The 12,185-nt window shown below is 36.9% G+C and overlaps 1 protein-coding gene and 1 pseudogene across 3 annotated transcripts in view; one reads left to right on the forward strand and one right to left on the reverse strand.

Moving 5' to 3' along the window:
• WASHC4 (WASH complex subunit 4) overlaps window positions 1–12,185 on the reverse strand; it is a 65,361-nt gene that overhangs the window by 33,418 nt on the left and 19,758 nt on the right. For both annotated transcript variants that reach the window (XM_033220805.1, XM_033220806.1), the window contains 2 exons: window positions 11,307–11,467; window positions 5,062–5,188 (listed from right to left, as the gene is read on the reverse strand). In XM_033220805.1, coding sequence (XP_033076696.1) covers window positions 5,062–5,188; window positions 11,307–11,467 — 288 coding nt within the window. The remainder of the gene's footprint in view (window positions 1–5,061; window positions 5,189–11,306; window positions 11,468–12,185) is intronic.
• LOC117089493 lies at window positions 1,923–3,068 on the forward strand (annotated as a pseudogene). Its single transcript, XR_004439635.1, has one exon. The product of XR_004439635.1 is annotated as a calmodulin-1-like (transcript).

Raw genomic sequence — 12,185 nt, forward strand, 5'->3', positions numbered from 1 at the left:
GATGGAGACCATCCTGGTTAACATGGTGAAACCCCGTCTCTACTAAAAATACAAAAAAGATTAGCCCGGCATGGTGGCAGGCGCCTGTAGTCCCAGCTACTTGGGAGACTTAGGCAGGAGAATGGCGTGAAACCGGGAGGCAGAGATTGCAGTGAGCCGAGATCGCGCCACTGCACTCCAGCCTGGGCGACTGAGCAAGACTCTGTCTAGAAAAAAAAAAAAAAAAAAAGACTCTTTCCCTTAGAAAAGCTTTGAGTGAAACAATTTGGATGTTAGAAAGGTATCTATTCATCCTTATCTTACCTGCCAGGGAAGAGAATAAAGACTCCTATCTGTTGCCACTTAAGGCAAGAGCTGAGGACTCTAAGGAGTTAAAAATGGAAAAATAAGGAGAAAGAGGGCTGTTCAGTCAATACATATAGGCACAGAAATTTCTGAGTTCCAAGCCAAGTCCCCCTTTCCTATTCACCTAGACCAATCAACACAATCCATCTGCTATCTCCTCCTTGCCTAGTTTGGTGCTAATTAGGCTTTCTCTCCTTCCAGGCCAATGAGAACAGATTCTCCCCTCCCCTTCTATTCATGAAGGAAGCCAGGTCTTGTGAGGTATTAAAATTCTTTTAATGGTATTAAACTCAGTGAAACGGTGGAATAAGAAAATAGGAAAAAAGGGATATTATTTCTCAAATAGTTTTTCATTTAAACCCAAAAGGGAAACACAGAAAAACACAAAGATAATGACAGAGATTCTTTGGGTCTATAAAGTTCCCAAAAGAGATACATGTACAGTTTAGCAACGAACCTTAACTATGCTACTGTAGATACATGAAGGAGGTGGGGGCAGAAGCTATATGCCAGTGTTCCTCAACCTTTTACTCCTGTCCCATGTGAGAGAATGTATTCTCCCATCAGAAACAGCGGCTCACTAAAGGAATGATACTCAGCACAAAATAGGAGTTCCTCTGAACCACACACAAAGTTTCTCTGTGGCAAAGAGGCATGTGCTAAATTAACAAAATGAAAAAATCAAAGAGAGGATAGCATCCTAAGAAAGGTGACAGTAAGACCAAAGCTTGGCACATACATGCAGAAAGAGCCACAAAATCTTACCTTGTCGGCTACAGGACTATTACATCAGACCCTACCCTAGTGCAGCCCTGGGAAAAATTAAAAAGCACAAACAAGGAACAGCAAAAATCTAACTCTAAGTCAGGCAGAAAAAGAAGGATTCCCTTTTTTAGGGGTACTTGAAGTACAGAACTCCAGGGCCCATATTAGCTCATTCCCAGATAACCATTAATTTGTGAAGGGATGTATTTTGAAATCTAAATTGTAAGGGAAAGGGTAGTCTGGAGTCTGTACTAGTTAATGATAGAATAAACAATTTAGACCAGCCTTCCCACTGAGAACAACTAGAAAATCTGAGCAAAATGGTTTAAAAATGCCTCCTAAGGCATCAGAGGATTCAAAAAAACAAGGAAATATAAGGCCAAGATCTGGAACGACAGAAACTCAGAGAAGTGAGCCTGGCATTCAGGGTTGCTTTCTCTTAAAGCATCTGCTCTAAAGACAAAAGCCAAACATATCTTTCAACAACATCTCACAGGGAAGGGAGATAAAAATAGAAGCTTGGGGCTCATCAGAGCTGGTTTTCGTAAACCACCTAAGCTCTGAGTTGGGGTCCTGAAGGGTAAGCCCCCAAAAAGTAAGGGTGAATTAACCATCACAGGATCAAAATCCTGCCTCAAATCATGTCGATCAACCTACTAGATTGATATAACCTGGGTTGCTAACTGTCCTAGACTAGCTGTGTACAAAAGCAAATACAAATACAAATCCCTTCTGGAGGAAGAAAAGATCCAGATCCTCAAATTACGTCTACAGCTTTTCATATACAATGTGTGGCACTCTATAAAAAATAGGTATATAGATTAGTCCGAGTGGAGCGAGTGAGCTGACTGGTTGTATGGTCGCGTCTCGGAAACCGGCAGCGCTTGCAGCATGGCTGACCAACTGACCGAAGAGCAGATTGCAGAATTCAAAGAAGCTTTTTCACTATTTGACAAAGATGGTGATGGAACTACAACAACGAATTGGGAACTGTAATGAGGTCTCTTGGGCAGAATCCCACAGAAGCAGAGTTACAGGACATGATTAATGAAGTAGATGCTGATGGTAATGGCACAATTGACTTCCCTGAATTTCTGACAATGATGGCAAGAAAAATGAAAGACACAGAGTAAAGAAGAAATTAGAGAAGCATTCTGTGTGTTTGATAAGGATGGCAATGGCTATATTAGTGCTGCAGAACTTCGCCATGTGATGACAAACCTTGGAGAGAAGTTAACAGATGAAGAAGTTGATGAAATGATCAGGGAAGCAGATATTGATGGTGATGGTCAAGTAAACTATGAAGAGTTTGTACAAATGATGACAGCAAAGTGAAGACCTTGTACAGAATGTGTTAAATTTCTTGTACAAAATTGTTTATTTGCCTTTTCTTTGTTTGTAACTTATCTGTAAAAGATTTCTCCCTACTGTCAAAAAAATATGCATGTATAGTAATTAGGACTTCATTCCTCCATGTTTTCTTCCCTTATCTTACTGTCATTGTCCTGAAACCTTATTTTAGAAAATTGATCAAGTAACATGTTGCATGTGGCTTACTCTGGATATATCTAAGCCCTTCTGCACATCTAAAGTTAGATGGAGTTGGTCAAATGAGGGAACATCTGGGTTATGCCTTTTTTAAAGTAGTTTTCTTTAGGAACTGTCAGCATGTTGTTGTTGAAGTGTGGAGTTGTAACTCTGTGTGGACTATGGACAGTCAACAATATGTACTTAAAAGTTGCACTATTGCAAAACGGGTGTATTATCCAGGTACTCGTACACTATTTTTTGTACTGCTGGTCCTGTACCAGAAACATTTTCTTTTATTGTTACTTGCTTTTTAAACTTTGTTTAGCCACTTAAAATCTGCTTATGGCACAATTTGCCTCAAAATCCATTCCAAGTTGTATATTTGTTTTCCAATAAAAAAATTACAATTTACCCAAAAAAAAAAAAAATAGGTAAAGAGGTAAGAGATGTACAAAAACAAAAGAAACAACAGATAAGAGAAATAGCCAAATAATGAAATTAGACATGTGCTTCAAAATAAGCTGAATGTGTTGAAGAAAATAAAACACAAAATCAAGTATCTCAGAAGAGAACTGTAAACTATAAAAAAGCCAACTGAAAAGTAAAATTATTAAAATTTAAAACTCAGTAGATGAATTTAACAGCAGATTAGAGATAGATGAAGAATTAAAACAGAGGAAATAGAAAAGAAGTAATGCTTGAACAGTTAATCGTAAAGAATATTCCATGAATTCAAGAAGTTCTACTGACCTCAAAGTAGCACAAACACACAAAGAAAACCACACCTAGGGGCACTGTAGGAAAACTACTAAAAGCCAAAAAGTAAAGAAAGATACATATTGTAAAAGCAACAAACCTACAGTTGACTTCTTAACAAAAACAAAGGAAACCAGAAGACAATAAAATGGCACCTTTAAAAGCTAGAAGAAAAAAAACCCAACCAACCTAGAATTCTAACACAGCAATATGATTGAAATGAAGACATATTCAGACCAAAAACTGTTACAATTCATCAACAGAGACTTGTATTAATGAAATACTAGCAAGTATTCCCCAAGTAGGAAGATGAAAATTAAGAGATGTAGGAAGAATGAAAAGCGACAGAACAGGTAAATATGAGTAAATCTAAATAAACACTGACTATAAAAACAACAATAGCAATAATAATGCCTTGTGAGGTTTAAAATACAGAGGAACTTAAGTACACAACAACAGCACAAAAGGTGAGAGGCAGATAAACAGAATTAAAGCTGTTTAAGAACCTTACACTGTCAGGAAAGTGGTAAAACTAATTTATATTAGAGCTAAATGAGTAAACGATACATTTTAAATGTCTAGAGTAACCACTAAAAGTAAAATAATATAGAATTAAACTAATAGGAGGAGAAATAAAATTAAAAATACTCCAAAAAAGAACAAGAGAGGAAAAGAAAAGGGACACAGAACAAGCAAGACAAATACAAAGCAACTAGTCAGGTGGCAGTTTAAAACCAAATATATCAACAAGGACATACAGAAAAAATAGTACTATGAAAAAAAAAAAAAACAAAGATTATCAGATAGGAGAAAATATTTATGCTACTTACAGAAGACACACATTAAATATAAGGAGCCAGAAAGGCCACAAGTGAAAGGATCAAAAAAGAAAATACCATGCAGACATTAATTAAAACAGTTATAGTTAGTATCACACAAAAGAGATCTATGACAAAAAGCATTACAAGAGATAACAAGGAATATTTCTTAACAAGAAAAGGTCCAATTTACTAGAAAGACAGAACAATTCTAAACATTATATACTTAGCTTCAAAATACACAAAATAAAAACCACAGAACAAGGATAAACAGACAAATCCACAACAGTGGGAAATTCTAACACAACTCTCAGTATCTGAAATACACAGACAAAAATCATTAATAAATATGATCCTCTTGTCATATACAAAATGCTACAACTGAAAAATACAAATTATACATTCTTTTCAAGTGGATGTGAAATGTTTACCCAAGTTGACCGTAAGCTAGATAATAAAGCAAACTCCAAAATACTAAAATTATTTAATTATTGCTACAACTCAATAATAAAATAACTAGAAAATCCTCATATAGTTCAAAATAAGGAAATCTTTCTAAAAGCCCACAAAGTTTATTATAATTTTAAAATAGTTTGAAATAAATAATAAAAATACAACATATCAAAACTTCTAGGGTACAGTTAAATAGTCAAGTTTTGAAGGAATGTAGAGCTTTGAATGGGTTGTTAGAAAATTTAAATTAGTAAGTCACACAGATCCCAACATAACCAAATCAATTTGTTTCAATAAACAAAAACAGACTCTACTCTTTGTTCAGTTTTTTCCAAGTTTAATTTCTGTAAGATTAACAAAAAAAATTCCCCGAAATATTGTAAGATGCAACTACCTGTATAAAAACATTACATCTGTTGGTGAGATCTTCGGCAAATTTATCCATTCTCTGCTCTTTAGATAAAATAGATTCCATTTTCATCATCCATGAGCTCACAAAGACGTAGTAAGACTGTACATCTCTAACAAAGGAAAATACTGGGGTTACTTTGGCAAAGAAAATTTACTTCCATTTCTTGATATTGACTGGAGTACATTATTTCTCTGCAGCAGTCACTTCATCTTTCTGGTTTTCAAAAGATAAATATCATATAGACATACATAATTTACTCATTCAACAAACATGCCAGGCATTATTAGTACAGGTACTGAGAATACAACAGTGAAATCAGCAGTAAATAAAATGAATACAAATCCCTGCTCCCATGATGATTACATTCTAGAAAGGAGAGTTGTATAATAATGAAATCAATAAGTAAAATTTTAAATTAATTAAAACATACATACTACAGAAGAAATATAAGCAGGGGAAAAAGGATAAGGACTGGGGTGGAGGTGATCAAACTAGGCTCACTGAGTAGGTGATTTTGAGCCAAAGTTTGAAGTAGATGAATGAGTAATTCATGCAAATATACGAGAAGTGTAGAACAGTGAACGACAAATGCAAAATCCTAAGACATCTGGAAATGTGTCTGGCTTGTTCAGGTAATAACAAAAAAGTCAGTATACCTGAAGCACAGTGAGCAGGGATTAGATCAGCGAGATACACAGGGAGGGAGTGGGCGACTGGAAAAGTAAGATGGGGAAGGGATTTGTGGAAGGACTTGCAAGGAGTAGGGATTTTGACTCTGAGACAGAAGGCCACTACAGGATCCAAGCAAAGTAACTTGATCTAACTTTAGTTTTAAGAGGATCTGATGAGTTGAAAATAAACTACAGAGGGGGCAATGGTAAAAGCAGGAAAACCACCTAGAAAGCTACTGTAATAATGCAGAAGAAAGAGGATGACAACTTGAACCAGAATAGTAACAGTGGAAGTGGTCAGAATCTGAATATAAAAGCTAATAGCTATTGAATGCTTACTATATGACAGCTACTATTCCAAGAACTTTACACACACACACACACACACACACACCCCACCTCTTTCAATCCTCACATTAACCTTATGAGGCAGGTACTACAACCTCCACACAGAACAAGAAACTGCTACACAGAGAAGTTAAGTAGGCAGCAAGATCGTAAGTTCAGTCAAGATTCAAGCTCACATCCAGGAAGTTTTTCCATCCCAGAAAGACTAGGGCAATAAAAATGTAATTCTCTCTACTATTTGGGATGATTACAAATACTAAATCACTCCATCAATGTTTCCCAACTCAATCTCATTCAAGATGGGAACCTCTTTGTATTCACGAGCTGTTTAAGCTATACTTTTCTTTAAAAAACTTAGTATGTGGCCGGGCACGGTGGTTCACGCCCGTAATCCCAGCACTTCAGGAGGCCGAGGCAGGCAGATTGCCTGAGGTCAGGCGTTCGTGACCAGCCGGGTTTAGTAAACCAGACGGGTTTAGTAGAAACCCCGTCTCTACTAAAAATACAAAAATCAGCCAGGCATAGTGGCGCACATTTGTAGTCCCAGCTACTCTGAAGGCTGAGGCAAGAGAATTGCTTAAACCTGAGAGGCGGAAGAGGTTGCAGTGAGGCAACATCGCGCCACTGCACTCCAGCCTGGGCGACAGAGTGAGACTCCTTCTCAAAAACAAACAAAAACTTAGTATGCAAAATGGACAATTCTCCTTTATGGAATCAGACATTACCAACTCAAATCTTCCTTAGCTACACAGGGTAAAGAAATGTCCCATTCTTACAGGTCAGAATCAGCTAGAGGACAGCTCTTCAGGGCAAGGAACTAAAGACACTCAATTACATTTAGAATCCCACACTGAGGTCAGTGGCTAGCCATATTGCCGGGCAATCTGTCAATCTCAAGAGTTCAATCTAAAGAGGTATCCTGCCAAAGTCTCTAATAAATGTGACTCACGGAGGTAAAACCCTAGCACAAAATCTGAGAAAAATGGTTTTTACAGAGCCATAATTCCATCAGACGAAAAACACAAATAGTCGTACTTTGTGGCTTTGCTTAGAATGGTGCTGAAACGTTGTTTGACTTATGAATGACTCCTTTTTTAAGGAATCATTTTTTAAAAGCCTGGTCCTTTTTTAAAAACAGAGAGCATGGTCCTAGAGCAACACCTTCACTTTTGAGGAGGAGGCTGTGATCAAGACTCAGCAGGAATACTGTGTACAGGAGAGAACAGAAAAAAATCATAAGCAAGGACCAGAGAAAGAGACCTAGGCAAGACTATGGAACTCTCCCTGATGAGCAACTACGCCAATAACACTCTGAAGAAGGCAATAATACATAGTGAACGGCATTCAGTCAGTTTTAGGTAAGATTATAGGATAATGCAGAGGTTTATATGGCACTGCTGCCCATCACTCTGTGATCACATCCAGATGACAGATGATCTTTACCTCTTATAAATATATAAAAATGAAATTGCTTCAAGTTTCAAAAAGCAAGTTAACTGACAAAGAGTACAAAAATCACCAAGTGACCTATTGGATTGTCAGGTGCATTTCAAAGTACAAACAGGAAAAATACCAAGGTTAAAAAAACGAAATCTCCTGCCCCAACATAAAGTACTAAACAGAGTCAACACCTATATGTCAACATGGGGGGTTGAAACGAAGATTCAGACCTCTGTCCTCTAAAGGCAGTATTTTCCAGTGTTAAAATGGTTGTGAATCAAAAGCAAAATGCAAAAATCCACAAACCTTGGACTCCAGTCAAGGAGGCAGCTGGGACACTGGCCACTTGGGGTCTGGTGTATAGTGTGGGGGCAGGAAAACTGTTGCTTATTGCTCTCCATTGCTCCCTACTCACGTAAACTCTGAAGCAAGACCTCGGGACACCTCTTAGACACCCCCTCAACTTTCTCTAAAATATCAGGACAAAGCCCATGCTGATCACATCATCTCTCTCCTGAGTTTCACTTTAGTGAATTTTAGGTTTCCTCGACATAACTGCAAAGAGACTGAAAAAGGTAACTGTTCAGTTACCTTTTTCTTCATCTTCATGGAGCTCTGTAGTAAATAATTTAGAAACAAAATTTCATCATGTGATAAGTCTTTCAAGTCAACTTATTCAACTGACCACTTAATAAGACTCACTTCCCACAGATCTTGGACTGACAGTCGTCTATATTCTGCCTATACAGCTTTAGTGAAGGAGAATACAGAGCAGCCTACACAACGCTACCTGCTGCAGAGGCACTAGAATAGGACTGGCACTGGTCTGAATGCCCTCTCTGACATGTACTTAGCTGTGTGACCTGGCAAAGTTCATTTTTCTAAGCCTCATTTTCTTTATCTAAAAATGGGATAAAAATAGTTTATGGTAGTAGTTAACAGCCTGGGCTGTAGAGTTGAACTGTCTGTATCTGCCATCTACTAGTTGTTTAAACTTGGGCAAGTTTAATCTCTGTAGGGTTTTCTCATCTATAAAACGGCAACAACAACAGTATCTACCTCATATAATTTTCTGATCATTAAAGGAGATGTGTGAAGTTCCTGGAATAGCTACTGGCATATAGTAAGCACTCCATAAATATTAGTTGTTACATTTATTATTTTATGCCAGAAGACTGTTACATGCTTTATGGAACATGATATGTTTAAAGCTATTAGCATAATGCCTGCCACAGTGTTGACAGCTTCATGATGTTGGCAATTATTATCATTACTATCTGTCATCTTCACCTTTTGGTTTTAGTTTAGCCTACTGAAGCCACAGAGATCAAATCTGTTCCCTCTTCATTCTGAATGCCCCTAAAATACTGAAAGAAACCCACCGCATCATTCCACAGATTTCTCTTTTAAAAGCCAAACTATACAGACACTAACAAAGAGAAGATAAACAAGAAGGCATGCTTCTCAGACCTTCTGACATCCTGATCAGCTTTATCTAGGGATACTGCAGTTTGTGACCCTCTCAAAACATGGCACCACCAAACACCAGCTATGAGCTGACCAATAAAAATTCCATGGAATATACCTGGGTTATGAAGTAACCTGCACAACAAACCCCCATGACATGTTTACCTGTGTAACAAACCTGCACTTGTACCCTGAACTTAAAAGTTTAAAAACAAACAAACAAACAATTTTAAAAAGGCCAGGTGTGGCGGCTCATGTCTGTAATCCCAGCACTTTGGAAGGCCAAGGTGGGTGGATCACTGGAAGTCAGGAGTTCAAGACCAGCCTGGCCAACATAGTGAAATCCCATCTCTACTAAAAATATAAAAATTAGCCGGGTGTGGGAGTGGTGGCTCATGCTTGTAATCCCAGTAGTTTGGGAGGCTGAGGCAGGCGGATCACAAGGTCAGGAGTTCAAAACCAGCCTGACCAACATGGTGAAACCCCGTCTCTACTAAAAATACAAAAATTAGCCGGGTATGGTGGCATGTGCCTGTAATCCCAGCTACTCAGGAGGCTGAGGCAGGAGAATCACTTGAACCCAGGAGGCGGAGGTTGCAGTGAGCTGAGATCACACCACTGCACTCCAGCCTGGGTGACAGAGGAAGACTCCATCTAAAAAAAAAAAAAATTTAGCCAGGCATGGTGGTAGGCACCTATAGTCCCAGCTACTCGGGAGGCTGAGGCAGGAAAATCACTTGAATCTGGGAGGCAGAGGTTATAGTGAGCCAAGATAACGCCATTGCACTCCAGCCTGGGCAACAGAGCAAGACTTGGTCTCAAAAAAAAAAGGAAAAAGAAAAAACAGAATTTAATGGAACTATCAATTCCCATGACCTAGATATATGATGAGTACCCCTCATCCAAAATGGTTGGGACCAGAAGTGTTTCAGATCTTGGAATATTTGTATTATATACTTACCAGTTCAGCATCCCTAATCTGAAATCCAAAATGCTCCAATGAGCGTTTCCATTGGGCATTACAATGGCACTCAAAAAGTTTCCAGTATTGGATCATTTCAGTTAGGGATACTCAACCTGTACTATAACTAGTTTCTACAACCTGGGTATCACAGTTATTAATGTAAGCTAAGTATGTATTGGCATTTTGAGTAACTGCATCACACTGTTACAAAACATCAACATTCCAAGAACTAAAATACACACATTTTTCCCTACTTACTGCTACTCAAATGGAAAGATAAATGTCTCTAAATCTTGTATTACTTAATTCAGCTCTCTAATCTAAATCTAAACATCTGTTTTTATCCCTCTTCAAACCTGATTTAGGATATCTACTAGAGTTCTGAAATCAGTAGACCTGCCTAAATTGGTGGTAGTTTTCCACTTTAATCAGAGGACATGGCAGTACTAAAAATGACATGCTCTTCCTTCCCTCAATGTATAGTAGTGACCCATCTTCCCTTTGATAGTCAAAATCAACAGAAAGTGGATAAGTATCCCCATTACATCCAGCCATATCACAAACAAAATCTGTCACCAGGATGGGGCCAGCAGCAGAGTCCTGTGTCATTTCACTCAAAAGCTTTATCCAAGTTAACATGTGATTTTAGCCCTGTACTCAAGAAAGAATGTGCAATAAATTAATTGTTGAAGCTGGGTGATGGGAATGTAGGGGCTCTTTATACTATTTTCTCTACTTTGTGTATATTTGAAAATTTACACAATAAGAGATAAACAAAAAATAAGGATGTAAATATCAGAAGAAACAAAGAGTTAAAAGTGTTCCTTTGGAGAGCAAGACTGAAATACAGGAAGGAACTGGGAAGAATTATCTTTCCCTTTAAGCGTTAGCACTTTTTGATGTTTTATATATATGCATATATTATTTTCATAAAAATAAAAATAAAGGGGGAAAAAGGAAGCACATCAAGAAAAACTCAGCCTCTCCCAAAATCACCATGGATACACAATGTTTTTAATGTCATCAAATGATATCCACTGCAACAAAATCTGAGACTTCACTTCATTTAGACAAAAAATATTTAACACAGATGATAAAAACTATGTATGTACGCATTTGTATCCATAAAGTATAATCTGTCCACATCTTAAATTGACCTTAAGTGTAAAATATTTTTTACAAAAAACCTCTAGAAAACAAATCTCCTGGAGATTGCCTGACCCTTAATTATCAAGTACATTTAATAACTCAAATAGTATTATACATTTAGAGTTAGTATAATATTTGAAAATAAAGAATATCTAAATATTTTCATTATACTTGTTTATAAAACCTACTTGGTAAGTGATTGAGCTTTCTGTTGTAGAAAAGTATCCCTGTGTATTTTAATGGCTTGAAGACTTTTTCTGTCTAGAAGTTTGGCAGCTGCTGGTATTTTCTGGATCAAAAAACTATCAGGAAACCAAATAATATTAGCAGTTAGAGTGATGGCTGGTACCTGAAACAGAAAAGGGAAAAGGGGAAAAATCATTAAATGCAGGCTAAACAATAAGTTGTGTAAAAGTTCTATAATACACATGGAAGACAATTCATTTCAAGAAAAAATAACCACAAAAATACTTATTAATATATTATGAGACAAATATCTTTCACTGGGGCAGAGTTAAGGCATTTCTACATCTGGTGTTGAGCATGACAGTTTTATTCCCCTAAGTATTAAATAACACACACACAAAACACCCTCTCACGGATTGTCAGATAAAAAAATGCAACAAGTAAATAGAAACTTGAATCTTCACGTCCTTTAGTTTCCTTTTATATAAGTTTTTAAAAAACTGGCTGGGTTATCATAGTCACTATTACTCGATGTTACACATAAACTAATCTTTCAGTTTTGAAATCAGGTGCCACATTATGAAAATAACAAAGACACAGAAAGAAATATATTTTAAATTTCTTCATCTTCAGTAATGAAAATCAGTGGCAAAAAAAAGGAAAAGAAAAAAGTAGTACTAGTACCACTAAAAGAAAGTTAATGTACAGAACATACCTGAACACCATCTACCAGTATGTAGTAATATGATGTAGAAATATGATGTATTTTCATTCACTAAGTTACTTATTTCTGGAATACTTGAATTTTACAAGAGAATACTTTTAAATTATTTTTGTAAACAGGAATAAAATGCATTTTAAAATACTTAGTTTTATCTGCA

Source organism: Trachypithecus francoisi, unplaced genomic scaffold (assembly GCF_009764315.1).
Source record: "Trachypithecus francoisi isolate TF-2019V2 unplaced genomic scaffold, Tfra_2.0 Lachesis_group11, whole genome shotgun sequence".
In the NCBI taxonomy this organism is placed as follows: domain Eukaryota; kingdom Metazoa; phylum Chordata; class Mammalia; order Primates; family Cercopithecidae; genus Trachypithecus; species Trachypithecus francoisi.